This window comes from Cupressus sempervirens, chromosome 1 (genome assembly GCF_028749045.1).
Source record: "Cupressus sempervirens isolate cs-2001-9-10 chromosome 1, ASM2874904v1, whole genome shotgun sequence".
Lineage (NCBI taxonomy): Eukaryota > Viridiplantae > Streptophyta > Pinopsida > Cupressales > Cupressaceae > Cupressus > Cupressus sempervirens.
In genome coordinates this window covers 766,319,812-766,336,163 of record NC_143118.1, presented here as the reverse complement: position 1 = coordinate 766,336,163, position 16,352 = coordinate 766,319,812, and the positions used below count along the sequence as shown (strand labels likewise).

The window sequence follows — 16,352 nt, the reverse complement described above, 5'->3', positions numbered from 1 at the left end:
TCCCGAGTCAAAAGTTATTCTTGGTTAAACAAAGCTCACCTTTGACATATTTTTTGGGGATTCATTAACAAAAAATAAAAGAGAGGTTAATGAATCTTGCCAAAATACACAAACCCAAGGATTTATTAACTTGCAAAGAAGAAAATTGGTTAATCAATCTTTCTAAAATATGTAAAAGGAGATGATTCTTTAACCTCTTGCAAAAATGTGATAGGTTAATTAACTCATTGAAAATACACAAATGAAAGAGGTTAATAAAGCTCTATAAAAGTTAGTTTTTCTCTATGCTCACACCAAAATTGAGAAAATTACAGAGGCCCACCAGTGCAACTGGATTCACAACTTCTGCCCAGCAATCTATCTGCTCATGCCAAAATGGGGAGATGACATCTCAGTCAACTGTGGTTGCATCATATGCTATGTGAAAAATATGTGAAAGTGCATACATTGCAAAGGATCTAAAAATTTATCAAACATATTGGCTACGGTTTTTTGACACAAACTACATGGAATAAAATACAAAGCAAGTAGAATTTTTGACATAGTAGCTTCAAGAAATGTGAAGTCATGAACTGCAGTCTAAATAGATTATTCAAGTCAGCCACTTGACAAAACTCTCTTCTAGAGATCCATGCAAAGCTAAATGTTTGGTAAAAAGCTACAAAGAGATTCTATATGATGATAGTTGCACACCCAATCTACAGAAACATCAAGAAGCATGCCGACATGTTCGATAGAATTCACACAAATTCATGTTAAGGAAACAAAAAATGTGGTTGCCGACTTGTTTGACAAAATTTCAAACAATAAAACCCTCTCTCATGTCACTCTTGTCAATGGCATAATGAAAAGCTTCAAAATAGTGAATGAGTATTTTGTATGAATGAAGAAGAAAATGGTGTGGCCAACACATTGCTTCAAAAAGATGTCATCTTGTGGGTAGTGGTGATTATGAGATACACTCAGGATACATCTGTGGAAAAAGCCTTAACACTAAATACAAACTGTAGGAAAAGTGCCAAGTTCTACATGGCATTTCTCAATGCCATCATTTTCTCCATATCATTGGAACATTCAAACTAACAAAAGTGAAAAATGTGGATCCTTAGGTGACATGAGTGATTTGCCTCAAAACATCTAGCTTATATAGAAACATTGTCCAAAAGTTTAGCTATTGACAGTGCATACAAACCATTTGACAAAATGTGCCAAGGAGAGTCTCGATAAGTGAATAGAACACAATGACTGTAGGAAGTTCTCAGGAGGAGCATTTGAGTTATTCGGTCAAGTGTTTTGTAGAGGAGATGTCTATGCCAAATGTCAAAGGCCACAACACACACAAACAATGGAAGAACAGGTAATGAACACACATTGTTTGGTAGAATGACAATGTACTATGAGTTGAAAGGGAATGTAAATCATTGAGAAAATACAATTGGCATCTGTACAAAAAAATATGATACCACTAACCAACCCTCCACCTTTCCTTTATGTGTGCTATCCCATGCATATTCCAATTGTTACACATTATATAATGCGTGCAAAATGCTGGAATAGGCATTGCGTATGTGGTCAAATGCATCCTAGAGCTGTAAATGGTTAGTTTGACAACCGACATGGTAAGTATTTGACAAAATACAAGTTTTGAATGTGCTGATATGGTGAGAGTGTCGATTACCAGCATGGAAAGTGTTTGGCAAGATGTTCATAGTCATATACAAATACTCGTGTAAATTATAGTATGGAAAGCATTAAAGTATTAATAGAAGGCTCGAGCCGGTGAGGAATTCCAAGAATTATTTTGTTGGACTGCAAGGAAATTGTTTGAATGGATGTTGATAGCCTGTAGATGATGAGGTAAATAGTAAATGCTGGACATTGAAGTGTTTGAGCTACGTATGGAATGCATGATAACACCTAGCTTAGAAAGATGTAATGATACGTGATTACGCAAAAATATAGTCTGATTATGCATTCAACAAGATTAACAAAATGGCTCAAAGACATGTCATCTTATGGAAATGTCGTGGTAGATGAGCATGCACAAATGTGCAAACATCTGTAAAATATGAGCCATTAAATATGGATATGCCATATCCAGTCAATGGGAGCCATTGAATAAGGTGTGACATCCATTGGGGCATAGAAGACTATAGATGCAAATGTTGTGGTACATGTGCATGTTTTAGGGAGAGACCTAAGAGTTAATGAAGTGAAGTAGCTGTGTTTAGAATTAAAATGTTGAAGCGTATGCGTGGGCAATGTGTGAACTGTTTGACCAAATTCCTCAGAGAAATTGAGTTTGTAAAACTCGAAAGCGAAAATGAAAGATAAGTGAACTTTTTAGGCCAGATATCTCATCTTGATGATGCCAAAATGTTTGTTGTTGGCTATGCATGCCGATGTGGAAATTTGGTATGCAACAAGCTATTTGGCAGAATGATCTACAAAGTTTTGTCTCGGTTCTATTGAAAGGTGCCTACACTTTTGTCATAAATATACCATTTGGGCTCGCGATGGTTATGTGGATGGCATTGTCTTGCTGCCCATGGATCAGATGATTATAAAATAAGCATCTTTATCCACATTGCTTTGTTCAGTGTAACTGAAATCATATACAAAGGATGATGAATGTTGCAAGATATCATAGGGCCAATGTTTCACAGGCTCTGAAGAATTTCAAGTAAATGCAATCAGTTACGCTAAAGCTAAAATACATCACCTATACCTATCGATGGACTAATCACAACATGGTGTAACCAATTGTTTTCTTGGCACGCGTCTCCTTTATAAACTCTAAACATAGTGCATATGACTTTTTGACCATAGAGATTTTTGTGTTTGAAAACTAATCAAATTTCGAAGGATATTTAATGTGCTTGAACTGTAACCAAGTATTCGAAGTGATGTAGATATGGCCATGTAGAGGAGAATGTTAAATTTGTGAACTTAGCATGTGCTTGAGTGTTTCTTCTTTAGCGCACAGAGGAAATAGAATATTGATAAAAGAAAAGGATGGCAGAGTATTGTAGTAAGATTGTTGGTGTTTGCGGAGGAGGATATAAATGAAAGATCAATTCAATTGTTAGGGTGTGTGGTTGAGTTGTTTAGGGTGCTTTTAGTTTGTAATGCTTTCATCGAAGTAAGGCTTACAACTTTATAATAGCCACCTTAATGACAAGTTTTCTTTTTGTTTTTTTATTTCCTTTGCCGCTGCGATTACCTCTGTTGCGACCTTGTCATCCTTGTTCTCTGTTGTGACCTTGACGCCTTTCGTGATCATTCATGGATCCCGTTGTGGATTCCGTGAGCTTTTTCTCTTTGGTGTGTTTCGGGGTTTGTTTGCTTTGCGGGGTGGTTGCAAAATCTCAACCCATGAAGTTTACGTTGGTGTTTTACGAGGTGGTCGCGACATGGGTTTCGGGGTTGCTTGCTGCCTGTATTTGTTTTCCTAGTGTGTTCGCTTCCAGCTTGGCCTATCATCTGTGGTGTGTGGTTGTGCTACCTGTCGTCTATGCTGGGTCGTCGAGTGTTATCGTGGGGTTTTCTGCGACTCTTTTACTAGACCATCACAAACTTCTGCCTGGTTTCCTGGGTGTGTACTGCGACTCTTTTTATTTTTCATCGTAATCTTCTGGTCAGGTGTAGTTGTGAACTTGTGTCCGCTTGGCTTTCATTTGTGTGTGGGTGTTTTTTTGCAACTCGTTGGTGCTCCACCTCCCTCATTTGGTTGGTATGCAAGTCTTTCTTTTGTGTTCTCCAGTGTGGTTTGGTGTACCTTTGCCGGAATATGTGTGGGGATGGGCTTTAGTACCTGGGTTTTCAGTGCTTTGAATTCAGTTTCATGCTTTTTCAATTATGGCAGACAATGTTGATTCAAGATCAACCCATGGACAACAACTCGTCACCTATTAGAGGCTATGTGACAAGATCTCCAAGCTAGAATCAGACAATTTGCAGTTGAAGGAACAGATTGCCTCTCTATTTGATACCATTTCTGAACTAAAGAGTGCCACAACCTTTAATACGACTTGATTCCAAAGTTTCTCAGCTCTATTATTTCGCAACTGGAAGGACTTGATTCCATCAAAGAACAACAATCCATCATCGCAGCTAAGCACTCCTCTCTTGTATCTAAAACTGAATTGAAAGTCGAGTCATGGGCATCTCTTTGTAGTAATTCAGACTCTCAACCTCTGGCTAAAATAAAATGGTACAAGGTAAAATCGAGGATGAGAGGATGAGACGGGTTCGTGGACTTCCCTCTACTCATGATCCTCTTGCAGCTGGATGCTCTTTCCTCTGCGACCAACTTGGTCTTACTGACATCACGGTGGATAGGTGCTGGTTTGGACATGGTGATGTTCTATTTATCAAATTCCTTTCACTTGCTGATAGGCTTCAAGCTCTACGTACTAACAGGAAGCTATTTTCTCTTCCTTCCAAAATCTTTTTAGATTAAGATCTCACGAAGGCTCAGGTGGTAGAGCTCAAACATGCTCGAAGTATTGTTACAAATGTGAGGCGAGATGGTAAATGGGCAGTTATTAGAAATTTGAAAGCAGTTATTAGAGATTCCCCTCCCAGTGGCTGGGTAGAGAGGCAGGCCCCCAAGGCCAAATGACGGTCCCACTAGTAGTCGGACAAGAGGGAGACCCCCACTTGCTCCCTTCTTGTTAACTGCTGAAATGGTAATGGATCTTTATGGTCATTTTTTGGTCTTCTTTGTGATGCTATGGGTACCTCTGATATTCTTGTCATAACCAAGACTCACGAGAGTCCTGTACGTCCTCTTTCAGGTGTTATTGGTTTTCAGTGTTTATCTATTTGTTGAGAGGAGGTTCGTATTTTTGGAGGTGTATGGGACTCGGGTGGTGTTGCTTGTTTGATTAAGGATGATATTTTCAATAGCACTTCTATTGTACACTCAAACACGTTTGCCAGATTTATGTGGGTCCGCATTGATCATAAGTGTCACCGTCAGAGATCTTTATTTGGCTGCTTGCTACGTTCCACCGGCTTCCTCTCACTATGCTATTCATGCTATTGATAACGGAGACCCTTATATCGATCTTTGTGAGACTATTTGTTAGTTTGCTGCTCTAGGGGACATTATTTTACTTGGGGATTTTAATGCTAGAACCAAAATACTCTAGACTCCACTTTATGATCATAGTTCGGATTCCATATGCTCCACTGAGATTGATACTGCTCATGTAGGGCTTCAAAGGTGTTATGAGGATGTGCTTGGGCCGTTATCCATATATGGTAGACATTTGTTGCAGCTTTGTGATCTTGAATGGCCTCTCCTGCTTTCCTAGTTTTGAGCTCTTCACTTGTTGGGCTCATTGTGGTGGTGCTAGTGTTGTTTACTATGCTCTTGCCTGTCCCTCCTTCATACCTTCCATTCGCAGTTTTATGATTTTGTGCCTTCCTCTGGTAGATTATGCTCTACTTAGTATTCAATTTAGCCTCTCCCCTCTCATATCGCCTCACCATTCATCTATCACTGCTTGCCCACCCATTCACTTCCATTTTCTCGATGGTGATTGTGAGCTCTTTTTTGCTCATCTCTCGAGACTCCTTAGCCCTTCGTGCTTCTCAAACTCGTGTGAGGCCGCCTCCATGTTTGACTTGCTCGTGTTGGCTATCCTTAAGTCTGCCACCCTTTCCATTCCTCATTGGCCCCCTTTGCTCCTTCATAGCAAACGTCGTAATACTTGCCCCATGAACCAGTGGTTTGATTCGTATTGCAAATCTTTCCATCGTTTTGTGCAATTTTCTTTTGAGGCTCACTCCACTGACTTTCTAGTATTCGCTTGTCTTATCTCTGTTTTCTTCGGAATAAGAAGCATAACTTTGTTGCTTCTAAGTGTCAATCTTTTTGCTCCACGCTGGTCTGTAATCCCCAGCTCTTTTGGCACACTCTTTTCCCCCATACCCCTCCACCCTCCACCCTCGACTTTCGCTCCCTTACCTTGCACACCATGGCTCTGTATGACATTCTTGGGCAGCCTTCCATTCACCCCTCTTCGTCTCCTTTCATTCGCCTTTTCACCCCTTTCCACATTTATGAGGCTATTAGATCCATGAAGTGTAGTAGAGCTGCTGATGAGGAGGGTTTCAAGGCTGTGCTTTTCAAGTTCGGTGCCTTAGTTCTGGGGCCCCATCTCTCTATTCTTTTTAATAGAGTGATTCACACTGGGTTTTCGACTTCTTGGTCTAGGCATCTGATTTATCCCATTCACAAGACCGGCCCTATCTCAGATCTAGGGAACTACAGAACCATCATGATTGGGCACACTTTTGCCAAACTGTATGCAACAACTCTTAATGCTATTGTATCTATGGAGCTCGACAGGATTGGTTGTAGGGCTAGAGGGTAGGCTGGTTTTCGGGGGAATTATCAGACTATGGATCATATCTTCACACTACGGGCTATTATTGAGAAGGCCAGACACAGATCGGAGAAGGTCTACTGTTGCTTCGTTGATTTTCGCAAAGCTTTCGACTCTATTCCTAGGGTGGCTCTGTTTGAGAGACTTAGGGAGATTGGTATTTCTGAGATGCTATGTATCGCTATTATGAGATTGTATGAGACTGTGGTTGGTAGATTCCGGACTCCTGAGGGCTTCTCGGATCCAATCCATAGCACCATTGGGGTTAAGCAAGGGTGTCCTCTCTCTCCGACTTTATTTGGGTTATATATTGATGAGCTTGAGGACTTCCTCTTGAAGTCTTCGCTCCCGGGGGATGGTTGTTTTCTTCATTAGATTTTGATCTCTATCCTTCTTTTTGCGGATGATGTGGTTCTCCTTGCTTCCTCTCCAATTGGGTTATAGAGACTTCTTGATGGCTTGGCTTTATTTTGTGAGCAGAGACAACTTGTGGTTAACTTGGGTAAGACTTGGGTCATGGTCTTGAATTGTTTAAAGACTTCTCATCTTCACTTCATTTTTCAGGGTCAGGAGATTGTGATCACTTCATCCTACACATATCTGGGGTCGTGTTTTTCAGTCCGCGGTTCAGTATGAGACCAACTATTCAGCCTAAATTTAATAAGGGTATGGGTTCTCTTGCTTTGCTTGAGAAACGGTGTTTTAGACATCACTTCCAGGATACCTTGTCTAAGGTATCTCACTTAGACGCTCTTGTGCGACCTACTATTCTTTATGGTGCTGTGGTTTGGGGCCCTTCTCTTCTTAGCTCAGATTGGGCCTCGATTGAGCAGGTTCAAACTTTGTTCTTGAGGCGCATCATCAGATGTCACAGGTTTACTCCTCACAGTGTCATTTTTGCTGAGTTTGGTGCTCATCCTTTCATACTCTCAGCCATTTTTGATTTGGTTTGGTTCCTTCATCGTCTTCGTGGGTTTGCTGATACTGCTGGGGACCGGAACCGCTACTCCTATTTAGCTTATTGCTCTTTTGTTTCCATTGTGGATGCTGAGTCTAGTTCTCACGCGCGATATTGTTATGCACAGGTTTCTTCTTTGCTGAGTTCGATTGGGATTGACATTGATCGTCTCCCCCCTTTTCAATTCTCATTGGATGCCCCTGCTCATCTTCTCCCTTCTAGGTAGGAGTTAAATGAGCATGTGTGTCTTGATATCTATAGACGTTACATCACTACTACTTGGATTAACTTTCCTGGCGGGTTACGCCCATGTATATCTTTTTATGTGGAGCAGTTTTTAGAGATTTTTGATGGGATTATTGCTCGTCCTAGTTATCTTTCACGGCAGTGGTTTCATGCCCTGTAGATCTCTTTAGGTTCTTTTAGAGTTGGCTCTCACTGTCTTTGGGCTCAGACTGATCATCATATTGATAGTGGGGAGCGGATCTGTATGCTCTGTACTTCAGGGGAGGTGGAGAATGAGGCTCATTTTCTTTTTCGATGTCCTATTTACTATGAGATTAAAGGGAGATTCTTTTGTCTGTTCAGGGAGTGCTTCTCTATCCATGACTTTTTCAGCTATTATGATCAGAGATATCTTGCACTGTATCTTTGTGAGGCCACCATGCTCCGTGATAGCACAATCCAGACACTGCTTCCCTACCGACACTCATCTACTCAGCTCATTACTGCTTTTTTTACACCATTATCCCCTTTGTGTGGTGTGAAAAGGTCTTCCAGCTCTATTCGGTCTAACGGGCTTTCCAGATGTGTCAGATCCCGTTCTAATTATTTGCACCAGCGACACTTTTCTATGAGAGGCTAGAGACAGTGCAATGCCTCTACACATCGACATATGCATCATTCAGTGACCAATTTCTTTTTGCCCAAGAAACACTCCTAGTGCTTTCTCTGTTTCTGTTCTTTGTTGCTATTACTTTAGTTGTATTTATTTTTGTTGGGACACTTTTGTGTGCTCCTGCTGGTGTCAGCCTCACTGTTGTTATCTTTTCAGTCCCATAGACCTCTTTTTGGTCTTTTGTTGGACATTAATATCATTATCTTATCTTATCTTATCTCCAATCTCTATATAAGGACATGAAACTCTGTGTAATGATCAATCCAGTTATTTAGTATATGTTGAGTGCTAACAACTTTGGGCTTTTTAGAAATATGTAATGATGTAGGACCCTCTTTTTTTAAATAAATAAAATTTCTTTTTGGATATAAAGTCTACTAAAGACAACTAAAATTATTTATCTAGTTGACATGTTCCAAGGTCTTACGAGATTTGGTGTTCTCAAAGGATGTTGGAAATCTCCAACAAGTGTGGAATGCTCCTTGAAAGTTGGACTTGTACTTAAAAATCCATCATATATATTGTGACTCTTGAAACATTCTACCATTGTCTAAAAACTGTTTTGATAAAGCAGTGCTCTCCAAGAATCTTGGAACTCTAAAAAATGTTGAAATTGACTATGCAAGGGGCATTACATTTTGCTCTCTTGAATCTATAGATTGTATATGTAACCTTCCTGATTTTTCCTTTCTTCTATTTATTGCTGCACAAAGTCATGATAAATGGTTAAAGAGTGTCAATATTTCCTTTATGCCAAGCTTCCAATTATGCTTGCTTGTTCTGTATCTCAAATAATGAAATAAAGTTTGTATTAAGCTGAAAGGGTAATTGTAATTGTCTTATAATGATGTATTGTGGAATAGGGGTTGATGTTGTATCTAGTTAGTTCATCTCAACCTGTTATGGAATTCTATTGTGGTTGGAATTATCATGGGTTTTTCTTTTACACATTTCTTTGTTCTACTTTTCCTTGCTACATATGTTCTCTTCTTTCTAGTTTCATCCCCTCTAAGTTTACCTAATTATACATTTTGTTAAATCTTCTGATTTGTTTACTTCTATGGAATCAAGCACATTCAAATAATTTATCAATTGGTGTACTTGTCCAATTGTGGTCTTAACATTGTTCTCTTTTCCTTGGATGCTCTCTCAAATCCAATTCTCTCTTTTGGCCTATTGTAAGTTGATTTGTTCTTTTATTGTGTTGTTTTTTTTTTGTTTATATTTTTTGTGGTTTTCCTGTATTTTAAAAATATTTTAATATTTTAATTTTTTATTCATTGAACAAACATTTTGTTGTGGAGATTGCAATTCATATTTGTTTGTTATTCAATAATTATTTTTGTAATCCCTTGTTACATCTTGTTGGGCATTGCTGTTACTGAAAATCATACACATAAAAATAAATTTCCATCCTTTTATACGCTCTTCCCTTGCTTTCATCAGATCTTGGTGATGAACAAGTGCTGGATAATAATATTTACTCACAATATGCTTTCACTTGGCTTTCATAGTATCTTGGTGATAATGGTAACATTATATCTCAAATTTTGTTGAGGATGTTAGATACTACAATAGTTTTCTGCAGTTATTTTGATGGTGCAATGATCTCCCACTTTTAAGGAAATCTTTGTTGTTTTGACAGTCATTGCTTAGCAGGCTAGGAAGTTTGATAGGTGTTTGTTCCTATGAGTTTAATTCTAGAACTTACCAAAATTTGAAATACAATTCTCCAAGTGTTATACTAGTGTGTAGTATTGGGTGAAGTCTTGTTTGCTCTACTTTGAGGGAGTTTAAGAGGGCATAGGTAGATTTGGTGTAATTAGCGTTAGCAAAGATGACAATCTTTTTTCTTAGGAATGACATAATGATTGGATTTATAATCTATAAATATGGTTACCGAGTCTGTAGCAAATACTCAGTGATTTTGATGTCACTGAACATTGAAAGCAGTCAGATTTGTCCAAATGAGATAGCAGCAATAATGTGCTTCATCGGCTGTAACTGTCATGGAAATTCTAACGACTTGAGAGGGCTAAATGGGTCAAGGAGTGGCAAAAAGTATGAGAAGAGAATAAGTGAAGAAAGTATGCGGTTACAAGGTCCATACTGCATAGATTTCTAGAACTAGGAGTGAAGCTTGGTTACCAAGTCTCTAGCAAAAACTCAGGGATTTTTATGTCACTGAACATTGAAAGCAGTCAGATTTGTCCAAATGAGATACCAGCAATAATGTGCTTCGTTGTCTGTATTCTGTAACTGTCAGGGAAATTCTAACGACTTGAGAGGGCTAAATGGGTCAAGGAGGGGAAAAAGAAGAGAATAAGTGAAGAAAGTACGAGGCTACAAGGTCCATATTCCATAGATTTCAGAACTTGGAGTGAACCTTGGGCATGCTAAGGGAAATCATACTTATGGATGTGATAATACTAGCTGAACCCTGACCAGTCTGACAGTATATCAATGATGGGAGATACAGAGTGTCAACTAGTCACTTGACACAAGAAATGTCAGTGTAACATGTTTATATAATAAACAATTTTTATTTTTGCTAATTGAGGCATTGGAGACCTAATTGAGTATTTCAGTTTGAGCATTAGCTAACCGGAGTTTTGCAATGCAACCCAGTGTTAAATAAAATATTTGAATATATAATAACATGTCAAGGTTGAACATAGTTGATAATAGTGCAGATAACAGTGAAATAATATCAAGGATCAACTGTTAATTGTTCATTCTTTATTTTTCTTTAAAAAGTCGTCTATTACCTAAAACAGCAGGATTGATGATACATACATTATATATCATAGCTCATCAGAGTTCCTACTCACCATGGTCATCTTTAGTCGTAGTTTATTTAATCTATACATTTGGCCCCAGTTGATTTCATTACATCTTCCCAATCACTGTTATTGTGTCTTCTTTCTTGTTGCCTATCTATGCTAATAAATACAATGTATCGGTGATGAGACTTAAATTCAGAAATGTATAAAGTGAAACAACTCACAACTGTGTCCTTAAGTTTTGAGGTTCATTTTTTGTACCTTATAAGTACACATTTGCAAGGAATTATATAATTCTTTGTCTTGAGGAAAATCAATCCCTGGACAAAACATACGGTAGTGGTCTAATGCTTTTTTTTGTCAAGCTGGTAAGCTGTTATTTGGAAGAATGTGCCAATTTCTGTCAATGTGTGGTTTAACATCATCCTTTTCGGCATTGAAACAGGTGATGTTGTCTTAAAAGACCTGCAGCTAAAGGCAGAGGCTTTGAACTCACTGAAGTTGCCAATTACTGTCAAAGCAGGCTTCCTGGGTTCTGTGACACTTAAGGTATTGTTTATTCTCAATCTAATGGTTTATCTTTATGATCTTAACTATTTAGGAGTAGAGATCATGGTCGTCCAGTTATTATCCTTTAATACTTAAGTACTTAAGTTTTACTGTATGTTGTGCTTCTTTGATATGCCATGTAGCTACCAATTAGGTCAGTTCATTAAGGTATTATGGACATATCTGTTCACTGTATGGTAACGGTGGTGCTAATAGGAAACTAAGCAGCAGATAGATTAAAAATAGATTAGAATGCATATGCAGTTTCAAAACAATATTCATGTATCATATTGATGGATTTCTTTGAGTATTTCTTGGTGTGTGTTCAAATTTCTCTTAGATCATTAGTGCACAGAAAATTCTGAATTTTCTACGTAAGGGATGTCTTTTGTAGAACTTATGACATTTTATCTTTAGAAACATGAAACTTTTAAGGAAGAATTTGCAAAACTGACCTCAAATCTGTTATAAAACTTGATAGCTCTATATTAAACAATGGACATGAAGTCTCCTTAAATTAAAAAAAGTACAATACAATGTTTCTAAATGAAACTATCATTAACTGAATACAAAAAGGAAACTAACTAATCAAACTAAACTCGATAAAGTTGACCATTAGAAACATGACATTATTATCTTAATGCCCTCCCTTAATGGTCATCTAGATCTACTGCAAAGAAGTATGATCTCCATGTCATCTAGATCTACTACAAAGAAGTCATCTGTTACCATGTGGTTCCCCATGGTAATGCTCAGTTGCGGAACAAGATGGCTACAAGACTAATGGTTTCCTCTTGCTACCTTGACTTCAAACCCTTAGTTCACAAGTGATGAGTTGATGAAGTTGAGTGTGACACCATTGTTGAGCATGACCATGACCCCACTGTCCTTGGAGAGTACCCCGTACCTAGAATACCATGCACCTCAGTGTATTGACAAGCGTACCAATCGTTGCCGCATGATTTATGTTTACTTCCTTGGAGGCTTGCTAACCCTCACCGTTAGCCTTAGGTTCCTCATGCTCCTCGTCATCAAACATCACCTCAATGTAATGGGTTTTTCCTTTGCCTAGGCATCAGTGCCTAAGATTTTTCCTTTGTTGAAGCAGTCTATGTGTTGTCCTCAGTTTTGGTTTCACAAAATTTGGGCAACCCTATGCAATTTTCTCATGGATTCGTAGGTGCATCCTCTTTGTTTTAACCAGCTGATATTTTAAAGACTGCCCCCTTTGTGTTTTTTTGAGATATTGGTTTGTGGTAGTAAAATCTTTTTTTATGCATATATTTAGTTGGGAAGGGTAATGTATATCATATTTATCATCTTACTTATTACCATTTGCATCAGTATGCTACTCAGTGGTCATTCATTTAGTTTTCTCTTGCCTGATTTTTATCAAGGTTATTAATTTGATTTGGTACCATGGAGCTCCTATTGACACTCTTGATAAATGAGACACTACAATTGAATACAATAGAACTAAAGTTCTTTCGAGGTAGATTACTATATAAAGGAAATGAAAGCAGTAGATACTAATTTTTCCATCTGCTGCTTGCATTGACAATGTTTTTCATGAAATCTTTTCTGTAGGTTCCTTGGAAGAGCCTTGGAAAAGAACCAGTTGTAGTTCTTATTGACCGTGTTTTTGTACTAGCTGAACCTGCTCAAGATGATTCCTCTTTCACGGTATGCTATGTAGTTAGATTCTACTTATGTGAAGAATAATTATGTCAGAACAATCTTCAAACATTTTAGAAATATATTTTACTATATGTATTGTTTTTGTTTATTAATTTTACTGACATGGTGTAACATTTCTGTTGTAGGAGCAAGATAAAGGAGGACTTTTTGAAGCTAAACTCCAGCAAATTGAGGTGTGTAGTTAATACACATATTTCTATGTTTCCCTGCAATTCTTGATACCAGAGTAGTGTTTATGATTGTGTGAACAATAATGAAAATAAAATGAATTTGTTTACATGAGAGATTAGCAGCTCTACCTTTTCTAACTTCTGGAGTAAGCCACATTATTTTGTTCAAAATACCAGACGCGTTTATGATTGTGTGAACATTAATGAAAATATAATGAATTTGTTTGTATGAGATATTAGCAGCTCCATCTTTTCCAACTTCTGGAGTAAGCCACATTCTTTCATTGTTTTGTCCTCTTCAAGATCATGGATTATTTATTAACTTCAGTTTCATTAACCATGCACCATTTTGTTCCCTTCTAGAAAGCGGAGATGGCTATGCTTGAGGCAAAGGATAAGAAAAAGGCAAAAGTGGAAAATGTAAGTTCAAGTTTAATTGTCGTTTAAGGAATTTTTATTCTTAGACACAGCCAGCTTATATGGAGTTCTAATTTGTTCATGCACTGATACATTACATGTTTTTTTTGTGGGTGTCTATTTACGTCATTATGGCTTCTATTATAAGTTGGGGGGGTTTTGGCTTTGTGAAATGCAGTAGTACTCCATTTGTTAAATTCACGTTTTTTTAGGTAAATATAACATGTGCATCCATGTGGGGCACAAATTTATAGTGTTCTGAGTGCTTCACAATTACAGATTTTTGTTCTTGGCATGATTTTGTTTTCCGTTTGTAGAAAATACACTAAGAGAATTATTTTCTTTGGATCTTGAGCTATATAATATTTAAGGAGTGTTTTTATTTGAAATTTGTGAAGTAAAGTGCTCTGCGTAAATTAATTTAAATGCAGTTAAACTAAGTGACATGATTTTACTGTGCTAGTCCCCAGAAGCAAATTCATGGATAGGTTCTCTGATTGCAACTATTGTTGGGAACTTAAAAGTTTCAATCAGCAATGTTCATATACGATATGAAGACCAAGTGAGGTAAACTAGAAATTTGTAACCTGACTATCTTAAGGGTTATGTTTATTTTGTATTATTTAGTTTTGCAAACAATTAAAGGAGGACAAACACAACCGAAGTACACGTCCTCAATTTAATGTCCAATTTCTGTTTTTGTCTTATGCAGCAATCCAGGACATCCATTTTCTTCTGGCATTACATTGGCAAAGCTTGCGGCTGTGACAACTGATGAGCATGGTGTGGAAACATTTGACACCAGCGGAGCTTTAGATAGGCTACGCAAGGTTTGCAATACTATCTACGCAGTTCTGATTCATAATGGACTATCACATTGAGAGGAAAGGACATGCATTGTGAATAGGATGCGTTCATTTGTATTATACTCCATTTTATTGCATATGATGTGTGGAAGGTAGGTATTGATGTGTAAAAAATCTGCAATGTTTTCTTGGTTAACAGAAGTGTGTATTCATGTATCATTGACAGTGCAAAATTGTCAGCATAATGTTGCTGCAACTTCTTGAAACAAGCTTTCCACAGCTCAAACTTCGTCACCTTTTCTGAAATAAGGCTGATGTGCAGTTATATCGAGGTGCTGAGAATTCCCATAAGTCCTGGGAGTTCTTTTTTTGAGAAGACTGCACCAAGAGTGTGTTGCAGAAACTCTAACCTTGCCAATACAAGAAAAAATATTTTTGTTTTTACTTTTTGAATTATAGACACTGAGCCACAAGCTTGGAGTCCAATGAAATCAAGAGGACTAATTGGCTCTGGAACCACACCAGGCAGGTACATAAGAATGTACCTGTGTTAAACTGACACTGGGGGATGTCGGGATTAGTTTTCGGGACTGGAGGAGAAAGAGCCTCAATTCCGGGACAGCTGGGGGGGGGGGATGTGGGTGTGTGCATGCTGTATACTATACATATAGAACTTCAAATGCTAGTAATGAAACAATGTTTCTTTATAACATATCAAAGTGAAATGGTTGAACATAGTGAAATTCCAACAGAAGCCAAGACCATTGAACATTCAACATAGTTCATAGTTACATACCCAATAGTAACATTGAAAAATCAAAACTCAAATAGAAATTCAAATTATCAGAAAAATGGATTTATATTAGTCCTATTAAATATCATTAAGATGATTTCAGTGAGTAGTATGTGTCATGATATGAATCATGATTGATTTAAAAATGAGTTAAAATTGTGTCACAATGTAGTCAAGGGAGGCCTGTAATTATCCCTTACGCCAATGTTCTCATTACTATAACTACTGGACTCCTCATGGTTAAGCTCTACCAAAGGAATACCAATAACCCTACATCTATTTCTACTGCAGTTTCATCCTCATGAATTTGAGATGGATACTCTGGCTCTATAGACCATCATGCTGCTGGGCTCTTTGTACAAGTGTGTCTTGTGATCTACAATACGCAAGGCACTGTGTACAATAACTAGCTTCTCTGCTGTTGTAGAGGTAAGTCTATTCCTTTCAGCAGAGTGGATGAAGCTAGAAGTAGACTAGTTCCTCTCTACAACCGAGGAACTAGAAACCCAAGATAGCAATCAAATGGCCAGTTTGAGAAAATTCTTAAGTTCCCATAAAAGTTAAAAACATTTCATGAATACACAATTTAATGAATGGGTTCTAAAGTTGAGGATCGAGAAATATGAGATAAAAATTCTGACCTCTATAATCCATTGCATTTCCACCACAAAATTGGATGCTTCTGTGTCATAGCTATGATATCCATCTTTGGTGCATCCAAATAGCTTCTAAGATAGCAAAATTCTTCATGAACCAGAAATATTGAACATTCAACATAGTAACATGATGTCATAAACATACCCAATAGTAAAACTAAAGTTTTTGAATAAGAGTGGCGAATTCTGTCCACTCCGAGCGAATCTCATCAACAATATCAACATC

General features: G+C 37.7%; 1 protein-coding gene across 1 annotated transcript in view; it reads left to right on the top strand.

Annotated features, from left to right (window-relative positions):
• LOC149580147 (calcium-dependent lipid-binding family protein) overlaps window positions 1–16,352 on the top strand; it is a 321,232-nt gene that overhangs the window by 44,237 nt on the left and 260,643 nt on the right. The window contains exons 4-9 of the mRNA XM_089789740.1: window positions 11,483–11,586; window positions 13,174–13,269; window positions 13,410–13,457; window positions 13,818–13,874; window positions 14,335–14,438; window positions 14,584–14,701. Coding sequence (XP_089645866.1) covers window positions 11,483–11,586; window positions 13,174–13,269; window positions 13,410–13,457; window positions 13,818–13,874; window positions 14,335–14,438; window positions 14,584–14,701 — 527 coding nt within the window. The remainder of the gene's footprint in view (window positions 1–11,482; window positions 11,587–13,173; window positions 13,270–13,409; window positions 13,458–13,817; window positions 13,875–14,334; window positions 14,439–14,583; window positions 14,702–16,352) is intronic.